Below are 19,970 nucleotides of genomic sequence, written 5' to 3' on the forward strand. Positions count from 1 at the left end.
ACTGACCAGAAACCAAAGGGGAATTTTAACCTTGTGACATAGTCTGTTGCCACACTTCCTCCTTTGTGCTTTGTTTTCGAGTTCCCTCTTCCCAGATCTGATCGGCAGGCCACAGCCGAGGAAATCACACTCAGGAGGGTAAGGGAGAAAATATTCCCCAACCACCGGCCTTCCCTTGTCTTTAGTAAATAAAAAACAATTCCAGGGGTCTCATGGGGACTAGGGAGAGGGAAGGAGAAAAAAAGAGGTATATGATATCATTCAACCAGAAACCAGCCACAAAGTTTAATTTAAAATAATGGATACTTTTCTCAAACAAGATATGTAGTTTAACCTGAGTTTTTTTTCTGCAATGTATAGTTTATATATGAATACGTAGGCTTTTGTATGTTTAAGTATGTTTATAGCTTATGTATGTATATTTATGTAGTTTATGTATGGAAAGGAAAGAAAAGCAAGAAAAAATGACACATACTGTCCCCTTGGATGAATATATATTTTCATTAAAAAAACAAGATAATTATAAACCTGGACATTTATTCAAGCATATATTGAGCAAAAAATATACATGGAATTCTGAGACTGAGTTGGGGATGAGGAGATACAAAATCATAGTTCTCTGATTTCAAGAAGCTAAAAGTTGAGGTAGTTGGCAGTTTGATGAAAACAAGAGAGTATATATAAAGATTTACAATATACTGGTTTCTTCAAACTGTGGGATTTGGAAACAAAGGACTTTGACTTGTTCAGTCAAGTCATGTTTCAATGTTTGGATTTTCTTACAGTGAACAATGTAATAAAAAATACTGTGAAGTCATTTCCCTTTAAAGAACTGTGTGCCTGGCAGAACCTGTCAAACATGTTACCAATCTAAAAGAAAAAGTAACAGTTTAAATGGACACATGAAAGATCTTGTATTGAGAAAGAAGTAAAGATGGGGTTGGGTGTGTGGGTGTGCGGGATGAGGATGGAAGCAGAAAGTTGAAATGTCTCTACGTGAAGGTTTATAATTTCTCCATGAAGTAAAAGTTTAGGTGCTAGTATGAAGTGGTGGGTAGAAGGTTAGAAGTTTAAGGAGAGAGGGAACATTTAAAGTGGTTATTATAGAGAATGGGAGAGAATGCTCACTAAAGATGGCAGGGTAGTGCTGAATGCCCCAAAGCATAAGGCTATTTCAGGGTGTGATTTTCTTCATCCAGGTACAGGCTCAGAAAAGAACAATTGGATTTCCAAGGTGGGTTTTGTTTGGGCTCATACATGTGATTGAAGGACAATGAGGCAAAGAGGATAGTGATGTGGAGAGAGTTGCTACAACAGTGAGTCCTGGGAACAGTTTCAGGGCACAGCAAAAGCTTTCAGCAAATGATCTCCTAACTGCTTTCACAGCATAAAGAGTCCAGAAGGGCAAATAACCTCTTTATTACTTACACAACACAGAGTCCAAAAGAGCAGGGCAAGAAATCCCAGGGTGTCCAAAACTGCTCGGGTTGGGGTCGGTAAATAGCAGATCCACATATCCAGTTAGCATTGAAGAAGAGAAACTATCCTGTCAACTTGGGGGGAGAATTCCTGCTTTGATTAGCATCTGGGGCTGCTTGTTCCTGGTTTCCAAGTTTAAGGTCTGGTCAGGCTTTTCAATCGACATTTCCCAGGGCTGCAGAATGGCACAATAGAAAAGGAGGTGGGGGTAGCAGAAGGCTTAATGGTGGCTTAGTTTGTGTTTATAACTTCCCCAGAGAAGGAGGGGTGGGGGATTGGTGAGGTCTGAGTCATGGCCACTTAACAGATTTCTGTGACTTTCCTAATAATTGATAAAAGAGTGGTTGAAGTGTTAGGAGTAGCATCTAGCAGGGAAGGGTAAAAAGCAGAGAGGGACAAAAAAAGAGAGATCATCGGACAGTGGACTTGGCCCAGTGGTTAGGGCGTCCGTCTATCACATGGGAGGTCCACGGTTCAAACCCCGGGCCTCCTCGACCCGTGTGGAGCTGGCCCATGTGCAGTGCTGATGTGCGCAGGGAGTGCTGGGCCACGCAGGGGTGTCCCCCGTGTAGGGGAGCCCCACGCACAAGGAGTGCACCCCGTAAGGAGAGCCGCCCAGCAAGAAAGAAAGTGCAGCCTGCCCAAGAATGGCGCCGCACACACGGAGAGCTGACACAACAAGATGACACAGAAAAAGAAACAGATTCCCATGCCGCTGACAACAACAGAAGCGGACAAAGAAGACACAGCAAAATAGACACAGAGAACAGACAACCGGGGTGGGGGGTGGGGGGAGAGAAATAAATAAATAAATCTTAAAAAAAAAAAAAAGAGAGAGGTCATTGGATCTTGATGAGTTGTAAGAATGCAAAGCTTAAACCATACAACAGTACCTTGACTCCTGCAAAATAATTCAAATGTTTCAGGAACTTTCCCCAAATCACTAAAATTTGCCTTCTATTAGGAAAAAAAAATCATTCATTTGCCTTGATTATTCTTCTCAAAACCAGTTACAAGGAAGCGGATGTGGCTCAAGCATTTGGGTACCCACCTATTACATGGGAGGTCCTAGGTTAGGTTCACAGTGTGTCCTAGAGAAGACAAGCGAAACAGGAAGCTGACCCAATGGTTTGGCCTGGACAGTTGATGCAACAAGATGATGCAACAAGGAGACACAAAGAGGAAACACAATGACATAAACAAAGCAGGGAGCAAAGGTGGCTCAAGTGATTGAGTGCCTCGTTCCCACATCAGAGGTCCTGGGGTTGGTGCCCAGTGCATCCTAAAGAGAAGACAAGCAGACACAGAAAGCATACAACGAATGGACACACAGAGCAGACAGCTGAGACGATGAGGGGAGGAGAAATAAATCTTAAAAAAACAGTTATGCCACCTACAGCATTAATATTCTCTAACAAATTTGCAGGAAACTTACTGTTCCAATCTCTCAATACTTTTGAAAGACACCTTAATCCTTTTCCTCCAAGAAAAATCGTAATTCAGTTCTATAGCATTATAATAACAATTCTCTAACTACTAAATTTGTTTCACTCAAAAGATATTAGTATCTTCAGGAGCAGATGTGGCACAAGCAGTTGAGTGCCCTCCTCCCATATCAGAGGTCCTGGGTTTAGTTCCCAGTGACTCCTAAAGAAGACAAACAGATAATATGAGGGGAGCAGATGTGGCTCAAGTGCTTGGGTGTGGGTCTCCCACATGGGAGGTCCCAGGTTTAGTTCTAGGTGCCTCCTAAACAAAGACTGGAGGACACAACTAGCACACAATGACAGCAAACAGTGAGTGGAAAGAATGAGCAAAAGGATGAGGGAGCCATGGGGGGTGGGGAGATAACATCTTTGGCAATTAGTATAAATTATTTCTCCCACGATTCTTGCTATTTCCCAACTCCCTTCTGTCTTCAAAGATCAACAAATGCAGAGTGGTCCTATTAATTTTCCAGAAGGCTTTGGAGGTTAGGTGAAGTATGTTGTCTCCTTTCCTTCAAAGTGCTGTCCTGGATAATTACTGCCCTTGTCTCCTGTGAAATAATTCAAATAATTCAAACAACGAGGGGGAAAGGGAGAGAAAATATTAAATTTTTTAAAAGTACACATATTAAAAATGATAAAGCCTGTATTTCAATCTCTTACTCATATTTGAAACATAAATATCTTACTCCAAAGTGTGCTTTTCTTCATTTGCCAGGCTCCCTTTATTTTTTTATTTTTTAAAAGATTTTTTATTTTTTATTTATTTTTCTCCCATTCCTGCCGCACCCCCCTTCTCCCCCCCGCCGGTGTCTGCTGTGTCCATTCACTGTGTGTTCTTGTGTCCGTTTGTGTTCTTGTCAGCAGCACCCAGAATCTGTCTCATTTTGTTCTGTCGTCTTGCTGCGTCAGTGTGTGTGGCACCATTCCTGGGCAGCCTGCTCTTTCATGCACTGGGCGGCTCTCCTTACAGGATGCACTCCTTGCATGTGGGGCTCCCCTAGGTGGGGGACACCCTTGCATGGCAGGGCACTCCTTGTGTGCATCAGCACTGCACATAGGCCAGCTCACCACATGGGCCAAGAGACCCTGGTCTTGAACCTTGGACCTCTCATGTGGTAGGCGAACACCCTATCAGTTGGGTCAAATCTGCTTCTCTGCCAAGTTCCCTTTAAATGCCATAGTAAGTGACAATTTCCACCCTTACATGATAGAAGACAACAGCTTTAATGACTTACTATTTCCTTTTCCTAATTAAATTAGCACATCTGTACCTAATTTTGCAAGGAATGGAGGAACCAGATAATACTCCTTAATCTATCTATTGGCATTTATTCTAATGAGAAAAACCTCAGATCAATTTCCAGATTTTTGGAGAAGACTTTGTCCCAGGAACGACCATTCATCAGAGTTCAGCATATTGCACTATTCCCCTGGAACAGTTCATACTATGGATGAAAAGATGGGGAAACTATTAGGGTCCTGATGCTGCTGGATAGGACATGCAAGGACATGTGTCACACTGTGTTTCTAACTTATTCACACCATTTTGTGATGATGTAGGTGCTTATCTCCCAGTTCTGTTTTCAAGATTACCCTCTGGTGTGAAATCTCTGATGATAAAGTAAGGGGTGAAATGTAATTAAGGGCTAGGAAGTTTAAAATTTTACATGTAGTTATGCATAGGGGTGAGTATCCCAATATTATAATAATAATATACTTATTTATTTATTTTATTGAGGGCTCAGGGCTAGGGATTGAACCTGGGACCTCGAAGCTGGTGCTCAACCACTGAGCCATATCAGCCCCCCCCAATATTATAAATACACATGTGTGCACACTGACAGATTTTTTAATTATTACTGTATTCAGAGAGTTATGCTCCTTTGTGGTTTCTCTGATGCTGAGTAACATCAGAATTCTGACTGAAAGTTTTTCCACCATGATTACATTCATAAACTTTCTCTCCAATATGAATTTTCTGGTGCCTGAAAAGGTCAGGGCTTCATCTGAAGAACCTTCCCACCTTCATTAACCCTAACCCTAACCCTTAATTATGTGTAATTTTATAATGCAGATTACTAACTACAGATGTGGCTCAAGAAACTGAGTTCCAACCTACCACATGGGAGGTCCCTGGTTCAGTTCCCAGTACCTCCTATAGAAGACAGCGAGCTGGTATGACAGGCAAGCTGACTGAACAAGATGACACAACAAAAGACACAAGAAGAAAAAACAATGAAAGGCACAACAAAGCAGGGAGTGGATGTGGCTCCAGCAATTAGGCACTTCCCTCCCATATCGGAGGTCCCGGGTTAGGCGCCCAGTACCTCCTAAAAAGAAACAAGGAAGACGAACAGACACAGCAAGTACAAACAATGAGGGGGTGGGGAAAATAAAAAAAATATTTAAAAAAATTTTTTTTTCTTTATCTTTCATGCTTTGATCTCAGTTTTCTTTTCATTATCTGAAACATAAATTAAAGGTGTAAATGCTTACATCCTCATGTTGGGAGAAAAACAATTCTTAGGAAGGAAGATGATTTGAGTTAAGCTTCTAAATCCTCAAAAATGATCTTATAATTTAGGAAAGAGAAACACTTCTAAATTTTTTTAAAAAGATTTTTAAATTAATTTATTTCTCTCCCCCTCCCCCCCGATGTCTGCTTTCTATGTCCATTTGCTGTGTGTTCTTCTGTGTCCGCTTGCATTCTTGTTAGCGGCACTGGGAATCTGTGTCTCCTTTTGTTGCATCATCTTGCTGCGTCAGCTGTGTGTATGCGGAGGCACTCCTGGGCAGGCTGCACTTTTTTTGCACAAGGCAGCTCTCCTTATGGGGTGCACTCCTTGCACGTGGGGCTCCCCTATGCGGGGGACACCCCTGCGTGGCCCAGCACTCCTTGTGCGCGTCAGCACTGCACGTGGGCCAGCTCACCACACAGGTCAGGAGGCCCAGGGTTTGAACCCTGGACCTCCATTATGGTAGGCAGATGCTCTATCAGTTGAGCCAAAACCACCTCCCTACTTCTAAATTAAACTTTGATCTCTGTGGTCTGTAAGAGCAGTTCCCAAATATGGCTGATCATCAGAAACACATGGAGAGCTACTAAATCAGAATTGGAGTAGACTTGTGCTCTCTGTAGACACTTTCTCCATTATTAGCTCAGGTCCTGGACCTTGAAATGTCCTTTATTTAAAACACCAGTCCTGGCTGAACTAGAATTTTAAAATTTGACCTCCAAAATCTTTTAAAAAAAGAATCTTTTGTCCCAGTTTAGGTCAACTGTCAACCTCTAATCAATGTTGACAGGGGAGAAAGTGGGGCTGTTGGGGTGGGGGTGGGTCACACAGGATAAACATGGTTGCTGGAGTCCCACTCTGTGAGGAGACACTTACTTACAGTTTTATATTTGATCATTTAATGGATATAGTTTATAGGGGTTGATTTTACCTCAAGTATCAACCCAGATGTACTGAAAGTAGTTTCCTTGAAGCATCATGTTGAAGATTCTGAGGCTGCATCTGGGCTCAAAAAGAAGAGAGTACAGTGATGAATTACTTAAGTCTGCTATGGGTATGTGGTAAAGGATAGCAGGTAGTGGACGTAAAGTAGAGATGGCATGGGCTTGCTATGTAATTGCTATCCCTCCATAGCAAGTAGCAAAATAAAGATGCAATATCCTTCAATAATAAGCTAGTAAGTACAATACATTAGCGGTAAAATTATCCATATGTGGAAGTAAGTCAAAGGGATAAGAAGATCCTGAAACATGCAAGGCCAATCAAGGTTACCAGGATCTGACTTCAGAGGGGCATGACTGAAGTATGATTAAAACTAAGAAAAGAGAACACAACCAATTTTACTAAACCCTATCTGAAGAAGGACTAGGTTACAGTCTAGAAAAGATGAGTCAGAGAATATGCCTTTTGTCTCCCCACAAATTCAGTAGGAAGATGCTCACCCCAGCTGATGGGAGTATTCCATCCTCTAGAAAGATAGTCCACACTGCCCTTTGCAAGAGTAGGTGGAGCCACCAAGTGATCGGAGCTGAATGACACTGGCATTACTATCTCTCAGGTAACTCCTCTGCTTTGCCTGTGTGCCCATCAAGCAACCTGCAGGTGAGAATTTAGCTTTCTCCATTGATGTTCCTACAATGAATGTGTTGACCAGCCCACTCAATTTCTGCTACATTTGCAGTTGTATTTTACCCTGATATTACATACTTCTCTTGTGATTTCAATAGCATCAAGTCCATTCTCCTCAGCCTAGACGATTCTCAATAGGTACACTGACAAACTCAAATTTTTGGGCCTGGAAAGTAGAGAACCAGACCCTGAAGCCTGGCAATCAAGAGTTCAAAATCTACATCTCATCATTAAGTGAAATTGCATTTCCTTTTGAAAACCAGATTTCTAAACTAGTGATTCTGAAACTGACATGGTTTTCTAATATGTTTTTCTCTGACAATGCCCTGCCCCCAATCTTCTAGTCTTATGTCATTCTTGCATCATTACTCTCCTGTGAAATCCAATTAGTTATTCAGAAAGAAATGTCGCCTTTCCCTTCTTCTCATTCACTGACCTTATCCTGTGGCTTTTCTGGATTTCACCAGATTATCAAGAGTCAGTGGAGTGGTTAATAATGTGGATACAGACTCCTGATTCTGCCTCTGCCATTTACTTGCTGTGTGACCTTGGGCAAATTACTTTACCTTTCAGTGCCTGTTTCTTCATCTGTGAAATGTGGACAGTAATTGAACTCATTTAAGAGAGATATTGTGAAGATAAAATGAATACATGTAAAGTACTTAGAATAACATCTGGCACAGAGTTAGCACCAACAAATGATGAGTATTTTAAATGTTACTTGGTCAATAATCTTGAAACCATGACTGCTGCTCCAATTCAAACTGGACAATGCTTTTAATTATGTATCAGTTTCATCATGGTTTGAAAACCCTTAATTCTCCCAAAGTTAAAATGGGAAATAAGCAGAGTTATGAAGTAAAGGAAAATATTGTAGATTGTATTTTAAAGCATTGGGAGCAATTGGTAATAAGCCAATAACTAAAGAACAAAATTCTTGTGCAAAACTGCATGGTCACATGGCAGATTAATTAGAAATAGCCTTCAAAGAGATCTTTTTTTTTTTTTAAAGATTTATTTATTTCTCTCCCCTTCTCCCCACCCCCCACCCCCCCGGCCCTGGTTGTCTGTTCTCTGTGTCTTTTTGCTGCGTCATATTCTTTGTATGCTTCTGTTGTTGTCAGTGGCACGGGAATCTGTCTCTTTTTGTTGCATCATCTTGTTGTGTCAGCTCTCCATGTGTGCGGCGCCATTCCTGGGCAGGCTGCACTTTCTTTCATGCTGGGTGGCTCTCCTTATGGGGTGCACTCCTTGTGTGTGGGGCTCCCCTACACGGGGGACACCCCTGCATAGCAGGGCACTCCTTGTGCGCATCAGCACTGCGTATGGGCCAGCTCCACATGGGTCAAGGAGGCCCAGGATTTGAACCACAGACCTCCCATGTGGTAGACGAACGCCCTAACCACTGGGCCAAGTCCGCTTCCCTCTCCTTTATTTTCAATCATTCATTCTCTAAAATATCTTTTCTCTATTTTGTTCAACTCCCATATTATAAATGAGGAGTATGTCCTGTCTTTGGAATATTTTATGTCTCAAAACTGGTCTGTTTCCTTCCTGTCTTCCTCTATTTACCTGTCTCACTACCATGAAAGTGCTTTTTCTAAAGTAATACATATTGTGTCAGTTTCTGATTTAAAGTGAAAATATTCTGGATTTGGGAGCAGTCTATAACCTAGGCCTCCTAAACTATAGTTTACCACACAGCAGATAAGAGTCAGTACCATTAGTTAAGTGTAGGCATATATCCCTGTGTTGACTGTAGGACTTCTGATCAAAGCGGGTAGAGAAGATAATAAGGGGAAGATGAAGATTGCAAAGCATAAAAAAGAGAAAAGACAGAAGTAAAAGGAGAGAACAGAGCTGGTCCTAGAGGACTGACTGATAAAGTTAACTACATCCAGGCTCTTGCTACAGCTAATTGCCAGCCCTTAACTCTTATCCATCACTGACTGCTAAAATCCTGAGTGCACCAGGCCTGGAGAACCCAGATTCCACCTGAAGCATACTGTATGATCCAAGCCTGATTTCATATAGCACCTCAGTCTTACATGCAAGGGGAGGAGGGGGGGCGGAATCTGGGGGGCAGGATTCTAGATGGGCCTTAACCAAGAGATAAAGATAAAAGTTCTGGGAAAAACCAGCAAGGCATCAGCTAATCACTGGAATGCCCACTGGGATGGCTTTCCATCCCAGTGCTCTCAGCCCACAACCAACTGCCTGGCAATCCGGGGTAGTCCTACACTAACATGCCAAATCGCCTGTTGAATCCTCTTTTCCTAGACAAGCCCAGAGAGGTGGCCACACTCTGTCCAGGTGAACCGTCTATTCTGGAAAGGTTGAGCTTCTTCTATAGGTAATTACCAATCCTACAAAGGTGACAAAAACCCAGTCCCTGTTCAGGAAGAGCTCACAGTTAAGTGGGGGAGATAGGAAAAGTAAAATATAAGTATTTTACTTCGATGGTTGCGGCCTGTATGAACACAAGAGAAAGCATTCAACCGTATCAGGGAAGGTGCCCCAGACTGACTGATGCCTGAATATGAAGGAACTGGGAAACAACATACTGTATTTAAAGATTTATTTATTTTTATTTCTCTCCGCCTCTCCCCACCCCCAGCTGTCTGCTCTCTATTCCCTGTGTGTTCTTCTGGGTCTGCTTCTATTCTTGGCAGTGGCCCGGGAATCTGTGTCTTTTTGTTGTGTCATCTTGCTGTGTCAGCTCTGTGTGTGTGGCGCCACTCCTGGGCAGGCTGGACTTTCTTTCGCACTGGGGGGCTCTCCTACGCGGGGGACACCCTGCGTGGCACGGCATTCCTTGCGCACATCAGCACTGCGTGGGCCAGCTCCACACGGGTCAAGGAGGCCCGGGGTTTGAACCGCAGACCTCCCATGTGTTAGGCAGATGCTCTATCCATTGAGCCAAGTCCACTTCCCAACATACTATATTTAAGTAACTGGACTTTGGAGTTAGGCAGGCCGGGTTTTGAATTTCAGTTTACTAGTTGTGAGTCCATGGGCAAATGATTTGCCTTCCTAGACCTTGGTTTCCACTTTATAAATGGGGATAACAGCAGAACCTACCAATTAGGACTGAAGGAAAGAACCCAAGGAAAAATAGATGTCAAGTGCTTAGCACAGCACCCAACACCTAAGTGCTAAAAATAAAGGGACCTAGGTAAGGAGGAAGGGGGCATTGTTGGCAAAAGAAACAGTTTGTGGAAAGGCCATAGGTTAAAAGTGCCATGCCTAGGCCTTTTGGGAACTGCAAATAGTTCAGGAGTAAATGTTGGATTTAGAAAGGAAAGCACTTTTCAGAATGCCCTCCCCAACTAAGCCAAAGTCCCCACTGTAGTATCACACACCTCTCCTTTGTGGCATTTGTCATGGTTGTAATTTTACATTTATTTGTGATTCTGATTAGTCTCTCCTCTACTATTCTGAAATATCAGAACAGAGTTTTGTCCATTTTTTTGCTCACCCTTCTTGATAGCTGCCAGTGCCTGACATACATCAAAAAATATTTACTGAATGAGTGGTTGAATGGGGTCAGATTGACTTCACATGTCACGTTTAAGAACTTTGGACTTCACGCTAAGGTTAGTGGGAAGTCATTACAGAAATTTAGAGGGGGTATGGCACTATCAGATTTGTTCTAAAGAAAGAGAATTCAGCCTGCAGAGTAGAGAAAGGGTTGGAAGCAGGGAGGCGGGTGAGGAGGTAAGAACATGAGCATAAGATAATGGTTGTGTCCTCACTCTAAATAAAGGGATCAAGAAAACTGGACTAAATTGGCAGGTCAGTAGGTAATATACCACTCCTCAACATTATAATTAAGTCTCTCTGCCAAGGTTGGTAGGAATAGTCTTGTTTCTTATGAAATATTTATATGAATATGAATATTGGGCTTCTCCAAACCCACATTCCAGTCACCTTTTTTCCTCTGAGAAACTATCAGGCTCTGATTCTGTTTTACCTTTGGTTCTCCTGTAGTTTATTTCTTTGGCTCTGAAGGTCTCATGAAGGGGGAACAGATGTGGCTCAAGAGATTGGGCTCCTGTCTACCATAGGGAGGTCCAGGGTCTGATTCTTGGGCCTCCTCGCACAGGAATGCTGGCCTGCAGGAAAAGCTGGTGCAGCAGGATAAGGCAACAAAAATACAGAGGTAAGAAATGCAGCAGACAAGGGAGCTGAGGTGACACAAGCAATTGAGCACCTCTCTCCCTCTCTAGAAGGTCCCAAGATTGTTTCCTGGTGCTGCCTAAGAAGACAAGCAGACACAGAACACTTAGCAAATGGACACAGAGAGCAGCCAGCATGCATAAACGAGGGGGTGGGGAGAAATTAAAAAAAAAAAAAAAAGGTCACATGCAGGCAAACTTTTATGCTTTAGGCTCTTTTTTCAAGTTCCAATATCGGCATTTCCCTAACAGATAGACCTTACTCTGTGGAATCCAGGCTTACAAATTTTACACTGCCATATTCACTTCTGCTATATTTAAGAGCTTTGAATGGCACTTCGTTTCATGAATTACCTACTTAATTAAATATTAAATATTTTGTCTCAGCTCCCACTGAACAGTAACCCCCTCGAAGAACAGTGTCTTTTTCTAGCACCATTTAATTGTGGTCCCTGGAACATATTAAGACACTCAGGGAAACGGACTTTGGCCCAGTGGTTAGGGCATCCGTCTACCACATGGGAGGCCTGCGGTTCAAGCCCCGGGCCTCCTTGACCCGTGTGGAGCTGGCCCATGCGCAGTGCTGATGCGCGCAAGGAGTGCCGCACCACGCAGGGTGTCCCCCGCGTAGGGGAGCCCCACGCGCAAGGAGTGCACCCATAAGGAGAGCCGCCCAGCGCGAAGGAGGGAGCAGCCTGCCCAGGAATGGCGCCGCCCACACTTCCCGTGCCGCTGACGACAACAGAAGCGGGCAAAGAAACAAGAAACAAGACGCAGCAAAAAGACACAGAAAACAGACAACCGGGGGAGGGGAGGGGAATTAAATAAATAAAAATAAATCTTTAAAAAAAAAAAAACACTCAATAAGTATTTGTTGAGTAACCTTTATTTCAACATTCATAGTCGAAACATTTCCAAACTGTAACAATTCATTGTTTCCCTGCTTTCAAAGGTGTGATATATTAAGTATTACACTTGTATGTTTTCCAACCAGTAAAATCTCTCAAACCTTCAAATGGTTTTTGAACAGTAAAATCCTCTGTAATACAATAAGGTGTAGTCTCCATCCAGCTTTTCCTACTTTTACTACATTCACTAGGGTTTGTCACGTGTAAGAGAAAGTCCTGTTTGGAGCCTCTCTTCTCTCTCACATTCCCCAAATTCCTTTTCAATGTGAAGTTGTTGTTTTTTTTTTAAAAGATTTACCTATTTCTCTCCCCTTCCCCCCAGTTGTCTGCTCTCTATGTCCATTCGCTGTGTGTTCTTCTGCGGCCACTTCTATCCTTATCAGTGGCACTGGGAATCTGTGTTTTTGTTTGTTGAATCATCTTGCTGTGTCAGCTCTCTGTGTGTGTGGCACCATTCCTGCTACACTGCAGGCTGCACTTTCTTTCGCGCTGGGCGGCTCTCCTTACGGGGCACATTCCTTGTGCGTGGGGCTCCCCTATACGGGAGACACCCCTACGTGGCAGGGCACTCCTTGCGTGCGTCAGCACTGCACATGGGCCAGCTCCACATGGGTCAAGGAGACCCAGGGGTTTGAACTGTGGACCTCCCATGTGGTAGGTGGATGCCCTATCCATTGGGCCAACTCCGCTTCTCCAATATGAAGTTTTTGATGTTTAAGAAAAGACGCATGAAGAAATTTTTTTAAAAAGTGTGCCCACTGAAGGCCTTCCCACAGTTGCTACATTCAAAGGGTTTCTCTCCAGTGTAATTTCTGACTGGAGGCCTTCTCACATTCAGGGCATTCAGAGGGTTTCTCCTAGTATGAACACAATTGTGTTTAATGAGATCTGAGTTAACCCTAAAAGATTTCCCACATTTCTTGCATACATAAGGTTTTTCTCCAGTGTGAATTCATTGATGTCTCATAAAGTCAGAGTTTGGATTAGAAGTTTACATTCATTTGGTCTCTCCTGTATAAATACCTGATGTCTGGTGAAGCCTGAGCTGTCTTGGGAAGTTCTGCCATACTGGTTACACTGATAAGCTTTTTCTTCCTTGTGAATTTTCTGCTCTTCCTAAACTCGTTCTTGTTCTAGTTTTTCCCATTTTCTTCAAGTTTCTCTCCTGCATGCAGTTTTTTTTTTTTTAAGATTTATCTATTTATTTCTCCCCACATCAGATTGCTCCTTCGTCTTGATCATTGTTTGCACTCTTTGTCTGCTGTGTCTGTGCATTGTGTGCTCACTGTGTCTGCTCATCTTCTTTAGGAGGTACCAGGAATTGAACCCACAGCCTCCCATGTGGGAGGCCGGAGCCAACTGCTTGAGCCACATGCGTTACCCCGTTTCTGATGCTTATTAAAAGCTGTACGCCAAGCAAAAGTTTTTCCACATTCCTTACATTCATAGGGTTTCTCACCACTATGGATTCTCCGATGCTGCGTAAGGAGTGTATGCTGCCGGAAGGCTTTCCCACATTCGTTGCACTGATAGGGTTTCTCCCCAGTATGAATTTTTTGATGTGTAACCAGGTGTGATCTCTGGCTAAAGGCTTTCCCACATTCACTACATTCATAGGGTTTCTCTCCAGTATGAATTATCCAATGTTGAATTAGATGTGTACTATCCCGGAATGTTTTTCCACATTCTTTACATTCATAAGGTTTTTCTTCTCTATGAATTCTCTGTTGTTCAATAAGGTCCAAGTCAGTAGTGTAGGCTTTTTCACATTCATCTTTCTTTCCAACATGTAATCTCTGATGTTTATGAAAAGCTGACCGCCCACTGAAGGACTTCCCACATAGATAACATTCATAGGGTTTCTCTCCAGTATGGAGTCTCTGGTGTTCTATAAGGCATGAACGCTGCCTGAAGGCTTTTCCACATTCATTACACTTAAAGGGTTTCTCTCCTGTGTGAATTTTATGATGATGAATGAGGTTTGATCTGTCATGGAAAGTTTTTCCACAGTCACTACATTCATAGGGTTTCTCTCCAGAATGAATTCTCTGGTGTATTTTGAGGCGGGAGTTATAACGAAAGACTTTCCCACATTCGCTACATTCATGGTCTTTCTTTCCTATGGGAGTTTTCTTATGAGTGACAATCATCTGCCTGAAACTTTCCTCCTGGCCAGGGGACTGCCACAGTCTCTCACCTTTGGGATTTCCCTGCTGCTGCTCTAAGGTGCCCTCAACTTCAGAGGCTGCTTCAAATATAGAGGTGGCAGCAGCATGTTTTTCTGACAACACTAGTGATTCCACTTTAAGAATGGGTGGTTCTGGCAATGATCCTTTCTCCTTGGACTTTGGGTCATCACCTGCAACAATTGATGGTAAATGTAAATACACAAGTTCTGGATGTCTGAAGAAATGACACTTGGATTAAGATTTACATTTCTAGCATGAAAATAAAAACTTCAAACATATTCAATATACTTATGACAAAGTCTGGAAGAATATTTACTCAGATATTAACAATGGCTATATCTCAGTGAATGACTGTACAGGGGAGAGGGTTCTTCTTCCTTTTTTTCCTTTTCATTTTCCTCTGCTTTTCTTTTTCTATTTCACCAAATGCAACATGACAAAAGTTATTTGAAAAATCAAATAAGTTTCAAAGTAGGATATTATTCTTTTTAGTATTTCCTTTTAAAAAAATAAGGGAAAATATTACATTTTTAAGGATATGACAGTGGTTAAGCAATTTTGTGAGAAAAGGGAAAAAAACAAGGAAGGAGACCCAAGAGGTAAAACCACACTTTTGGAATCAACTCCAAGTTTAATCTCCATTTCTAATTTTTCCCATTTTGTTGATTATAAGAATTCTATTTTTCAAATGCTTTTGTTTGGTAGGGTGTAGAAATATCAAAGAGAATCTTCTTCTTCTGCAACATAGTGATATGTTTCACAACAGTTACAGAGTTCAGCAAGAACAGTTCCCTGTCCTGAGGCTCTAAGTCTATTGTCTTTAAGTTTGGTGTTTGGCACTAGGAGAGACAGGATGTTCGCAGGGATGTATATAGGCAGGGAAATAAGGTTTTGCAGTAAAGTTGAAGTGCAGAAATACAGACATGAGAGAGTTGCAAATAGGTCTATTAAGATGTGGGATAGATGTGGTGATAGACAAAGGTGGTAACAGACAGTGTTGTGTACAGGACTGCTAATATGATAGCTTATATAGTGTGGTTTTGGAATGGGAAGTTAAAAGAGAAAGGCTCTCACTAGGCTGGCCTCTGCAGTTGAGGGCAGAGATAATATGGACTAGGAGTAAAGAGGAGCGGAGAGGATGAGGCAGGGAGAGAATGGAGTATTTTTTGGTCCCGTTTTAGGGATCTCCAAAGGTAGAAGATGCTGGCAAGGCTTTAAGGTCAGATATAATATTAATTTTTTTTTCTGCACTACAGAAATTCTTTATTTGTAAAATAACTTTTTCAATATATAAGCTACAGGGAAGCAGATGTGGCTCAACTGATAGGGCTTCCGCCTACCATATGGGAGGACCTGGGTTCGATCCCTGGGACCTCCTGGTGAAAAAGAAGACAAAGTGTGCTTGTGTGGTGAGCCAGTGCCCACACGGCAAGCCAAGTGCCCACTTGAGTGTCTGTGAGGCGAGCTAAGTGCCCACCTGAGTGCCTGTGTAGCAAGCTGAGTGCCATGAGAGTGCCTGCTTGGCAAACTGAGTGCCTGCACAAGTGAGTCATGCAGCAAGATGATGACACAAAAAAAGAGATCAAGGGGAGAGTCAAGGTGAAGCGCAGCAGAAACCAGGAACTGAGGTGGCACAGCTGACAGGGAACCTCTCTCCACATCAGAGGTTCCCAGGATCGAATCCCAGTGAATCCTAGAGGAGAAAAAATGAGAAGAGAAGACAAAAAGAGAAATAGAAACAGAAGGGAAACGGACTTGGCCCAGTGGTTAGGGCGTCCGCCTACCACATGGGAGGTCCACAGTCCAAACCCCGGGCCTCCTTGACCTGTGTAGAGCTGGCCCATGCACAGTGTTGATGCGCGCAAGGAGTGCCCTGCCACACGGGTGTCCCCCGCATAGGGAAGCCCCACGCGCAAGGAGTGCGCCCCATAAGGAGAGCCGCCTAGCGCGAAAGAAAGTGCAGCCTGCCCAGGAATGGCGCCGCCCACACTTCCCGTGCCGCTGACGACAACAGAAGCGGACAAAGAAACAAGACGCAGCAAATAGACACAGAGAACAGACAACCGGGGGAGAGGGTGGGGAATTAAATAATAAATAAATAAATCTAAAAAAAAAAAAAGAAACAGATCACACAGCGAACCGGCAGATAGCAAAAAACAAGAGTGTGAGGGGGAAGGGAAGGGGAAGGGGAAAAGATATATATATAAGCTACATACCAAAGTTCATGCTCAGGATATTAACAAATGGAAATTTTTGCTTTTTTGTGAGTTATAATAAAAAAGAACTGTTACAACAAATCTGAAAAAGATAAAATCAAAACTATAATCTATTGCAAATATCTTACTAAGAAGAAATCTGTGTAAAATAATGCAGTACAGCCTAAAAGAAATCTATACATCCCAAGCCTCTGTACCCACATCTCTAAACATTGTATCATTTGCTGCTACATGTGAAGCTAACTGAAGGACAACAATGCCTTAATTTGCAGTTAATCAAGTTAATATATTCTGAAATAAGTTAATATTCCCTTATATGAAAAAACAAACAGCATTTCTGGATTTCAGTTTTTATCACACATTACTGACAATACTGAGAAAACAAGATGAGAATGAAGTATCAAAAAATGTAATTTATATGACTGAAGAAAAACACTAAAAGTAATCATTACAAATGCAAACTTTAGGAAGCAATAAATTTCAAAGAAGTTTGCTTCCTTATATAGCAGTCTTTCTGAGCACCTGAAATTAATCTAAAAAGCAATTATCTGAAATCCATTATTTCAACACAAGAGTGAAGGACATATTTTGAACCTTAATTGAAAAAACCATTAATTACCTAGTACTTCAGATTTCTTAATTTTCTTTACAAGTTTAGTGGTTCTTACTCTAAGTTCAGTTTGTGTTTAACATTTTTTTTAAAAAGATTTATTTATTATTTCTCTCCCCTTCCCCCACCACCCCGGTTGTCTGTTCTCTGTGTCTATGTGCTGCGTCTTCTTTGTCCACTTCTGTTGTTGTCAGGGGCACGGGTATCTGTGTTTCTTTTTGTTGTGTCATCTCATTGTGTCAGGCCTCCATGTGTGAGGCACCATTCCTGGGCAGGCTGCACTTCCTTTCGTGCTAGGCGGCTCTTCTTATGCACTCCTTGAGCGTGGGGCTCCCCTATGCGGGGGACACTCCTGTGTGGCACGGCACTCTTTGCGCACATCAGCACTGCGTATGGCCAGCTCCACACGGGACAACGAAGCCCGGGATTTGAACCGCGGACCTCCCATGTGGTAAACGGATGCCCTAACCACTGGGCCAAGTCTGCCGCCTGTGTTTAACATTTTTAAGCTTAGACATATCAAAGCCTACAAGTACGTAAGGCTTGTGATTTTTAAATTACTGTCATGCAAATATATCTCCTTTTCCAAAAAATGAAGGTATATCAATTTCCACACCCACAAGAGTGAGGATAACAGTTCTATACCTTTATACTAGGATATGGTCTCTTTTAGAAATAATCTCTAAGAAGCTGCTTTTTTCTTCATAAGAAGTCTTCCTATTTTTTAGGGTTTAATCATTAATCAGCACATTCTCTATCCAACTGTCATTCCTGTGCCTCTTCAAAGGCACAGCAGTCACCACTTTATCTGGCACAGGAGCTATACTGGCATTTATGATCAAAGGCTGCTCCCTGCCTGCCCTGTGGTCTTCTGCCCAAGAAGGGCTATCAGCCAGCTTTCTCTTCACAGAAAAGGTCATCATGGATCACCTCACCACTGACTGTTTTCAATAAAACCAGGTCGCATGTGAAGGTGGTAGCTGCTATCTTTATGCACGCTTCTGCAGTGCACCAAGTGTACAGCAATTGTGGCCAGTGTCATGTTTCCGATGTAAATACCACAGGAGTGGATGCACTTGAAAGCAGACATCAAAACTGTATGTAATGTTGGCATGATGTGATGCTCTCCTTCAAGTGGATCTCATACGCCTCTATGGTCACAAAGGTACCAAAGCAAAAGGGACAGATGAGCGCTTGTGTGCTAGGGCTGCTGGGTATATGTTCAGCCTGAGGCCTCACTTTAATGTACACAGTTACAAATGACTTGGAGCATATGCCAGCAGGTACTGCCAAAAAGACTTTCCTTTCTCCAACCTCTTCCTTTGGCACTATGGTAATGAAATCAATATGGGGACTCAGCAGGCTGCCATTAGCATCAATGTCTAACTGAAAGCCTTTGTTACTGTAATCCACAGGCAACTTCTTCCCTAGGTCCCTGGTCCGGCTATATTCCAGAAGACCTCTGATGTCATAGAAAGTGCATGGGTGGAACAACCACTCCAGGCTGTACATTAGCAAGTACAGATAAACTCTTTCTCTGAAACCAGGCATTTACATGACAGACACCAAACTGTCTTTTCTTTCATCCACTTCAGAAATGGTGCACAAGCCACAAGTTTCTCAGGTTCTAGTCTTTCCCCAGTTTCGGACTCTCTGTCTTTATGAGCCACTTCCACATGGACCTGGTAGACATTGGAAGGAAAGAGTTTGTTGCAAACAGGACAGGTTTTCTATTGCTTAGCCTGTTTGAGAGCTTGATTTGCCTGACACAAAGAAGCCTGCACAAACATATTCTGAGTGGCATTTATCACCTGTGGGGGAACTATCTGCGCAGGTGCCCCTGGCTGCAGAAGCTGAATGGACACCTATGTGTGTGCAGGGGGATGAGAGCGGCAATGCTTCCAGGTAGAACAGGCAAAGTGAAGGACGCTGGTGCAAGTATGTATGCAGGAATTCCACTGACCTGTCTGCCTGTTGGTATTATCTGTTTGAGAACAGAGCCAGAGGTTAACAGTGGTATTCTGTGAAGCACTGGGTCTAACTGGCTGACTCACCAGCAGAAGGTTGGTAGTAATAGACTGATCAAGCTGCAGGACCCAAGCCCTCACAGACTGGTCCATCAGAACTCCTGACGCTACAGGCTGACTGAGCTGAATACTGGGGCTGACATTCTGGTTCACAGGTAGAACCCTCCCTCAAGATTGGATGGTATGGAGCAAGAAGCTCTGTTGGGACCACCTGGTCTGTCAGAAGAACCTGAGGTGGGCTTCTGACCTGTAGGGAGGACCCTCAATGGCACTGTCTGGCCAGAAGGGAGAGCCCTTGGTGGCACTGAGAGTCAGGTGAGGAAAATGCCTGATGGGGCTGTCTGGCCAATGGGGAGCATCCCTGAATGGATCACCTGTCCATTAGGGAGAATCCCAGAAGCTGTCCTGAATGGATATTACCAGCAGGAGTCACTGGCCTGCAGGAGGTACACTGCCCAACCCTGTCCAACTTGCAGAAATCACCCCTGGTTAGACTGCCTGGAGGACCCCAGGGGCAACAAAGTGATTCCCAGGGAGGATGCCAGAGAGGATGCCAGACCCCATGGACCTGGTGATGCAAAGAACTGTAGGCCCAACAGGCAGATGAAGGAATAAAATCCCTGAACAGAGGGTCTGACTGATGGGGAGAACACCAGTTCCAACAGACCTATTTATAGGTCCAACAGGTTTACCCAAGGGAAAAAAAAAGATGTCACTAAGTGGAACGT

General features: G+C 43.1%; 1 protein-coding gene and 1 long non-coding RNA gene across 14 annotated transcripts in view; one reads left to right on the forward strand and one right to left on the reverse strand.

The window, feature by feature from the left end:
• LOC131275001 (uncharacterized) lies at positions 1–5,397 on the forward strand. Its single transcript, XR_009182354.2, has 2 exons — positions 1–138; positions 5,044–5,397. It is a non-coding gene; the product is annotated as an uncharacterized lncRNA (long non-coding RNA).
• Positions 478–19,970, reverse strand: part of LOC101421399 (zinc finger protein 232-like) — a 27,730-nt gene continuing 8,237 nt past the window's right edge. For 8 of the 13 annotated variants that reach the window (XM_004478524.4, XM_012519665.3, XM_012519662.3 and 5 more), the window contains one exon: positions 12,161–14,559. In XM_004478524.4, the coding sequence (XP_004478581.2) occupies positions 13,505–14,559 (1,055 nt within the window). In that variant the 3' untranslated portion in view covers positions 12,161–13,504. Of the gene's footprint in view, positions 1,655–6,416; positions 6,488–12,160; positions 14,560–16,625; positions 18,898–19,970 lie in introns of those variants that run through there. The other 5 variants (XM_058283704.1, XM_058283707.2, XM_071210369.1 and 2 more) reach the window with 3 other exon arrangements.

Source organism: Dasypus novemcinctus, chromosome 21 (assembly GCF_030445035.2).
Source record: "Dasypus novemcinctus isolate mDasNov1 chromosome 21, mDasNov1.1.hap2, whole genome shotgun sequence".
NCBI classification, from domain to species: Eukaryota; Metazoa; Chordata; class Mammalia; order Cingulata; family Dasypodidae; genus Dasypus; species Dasypus novemcinctus.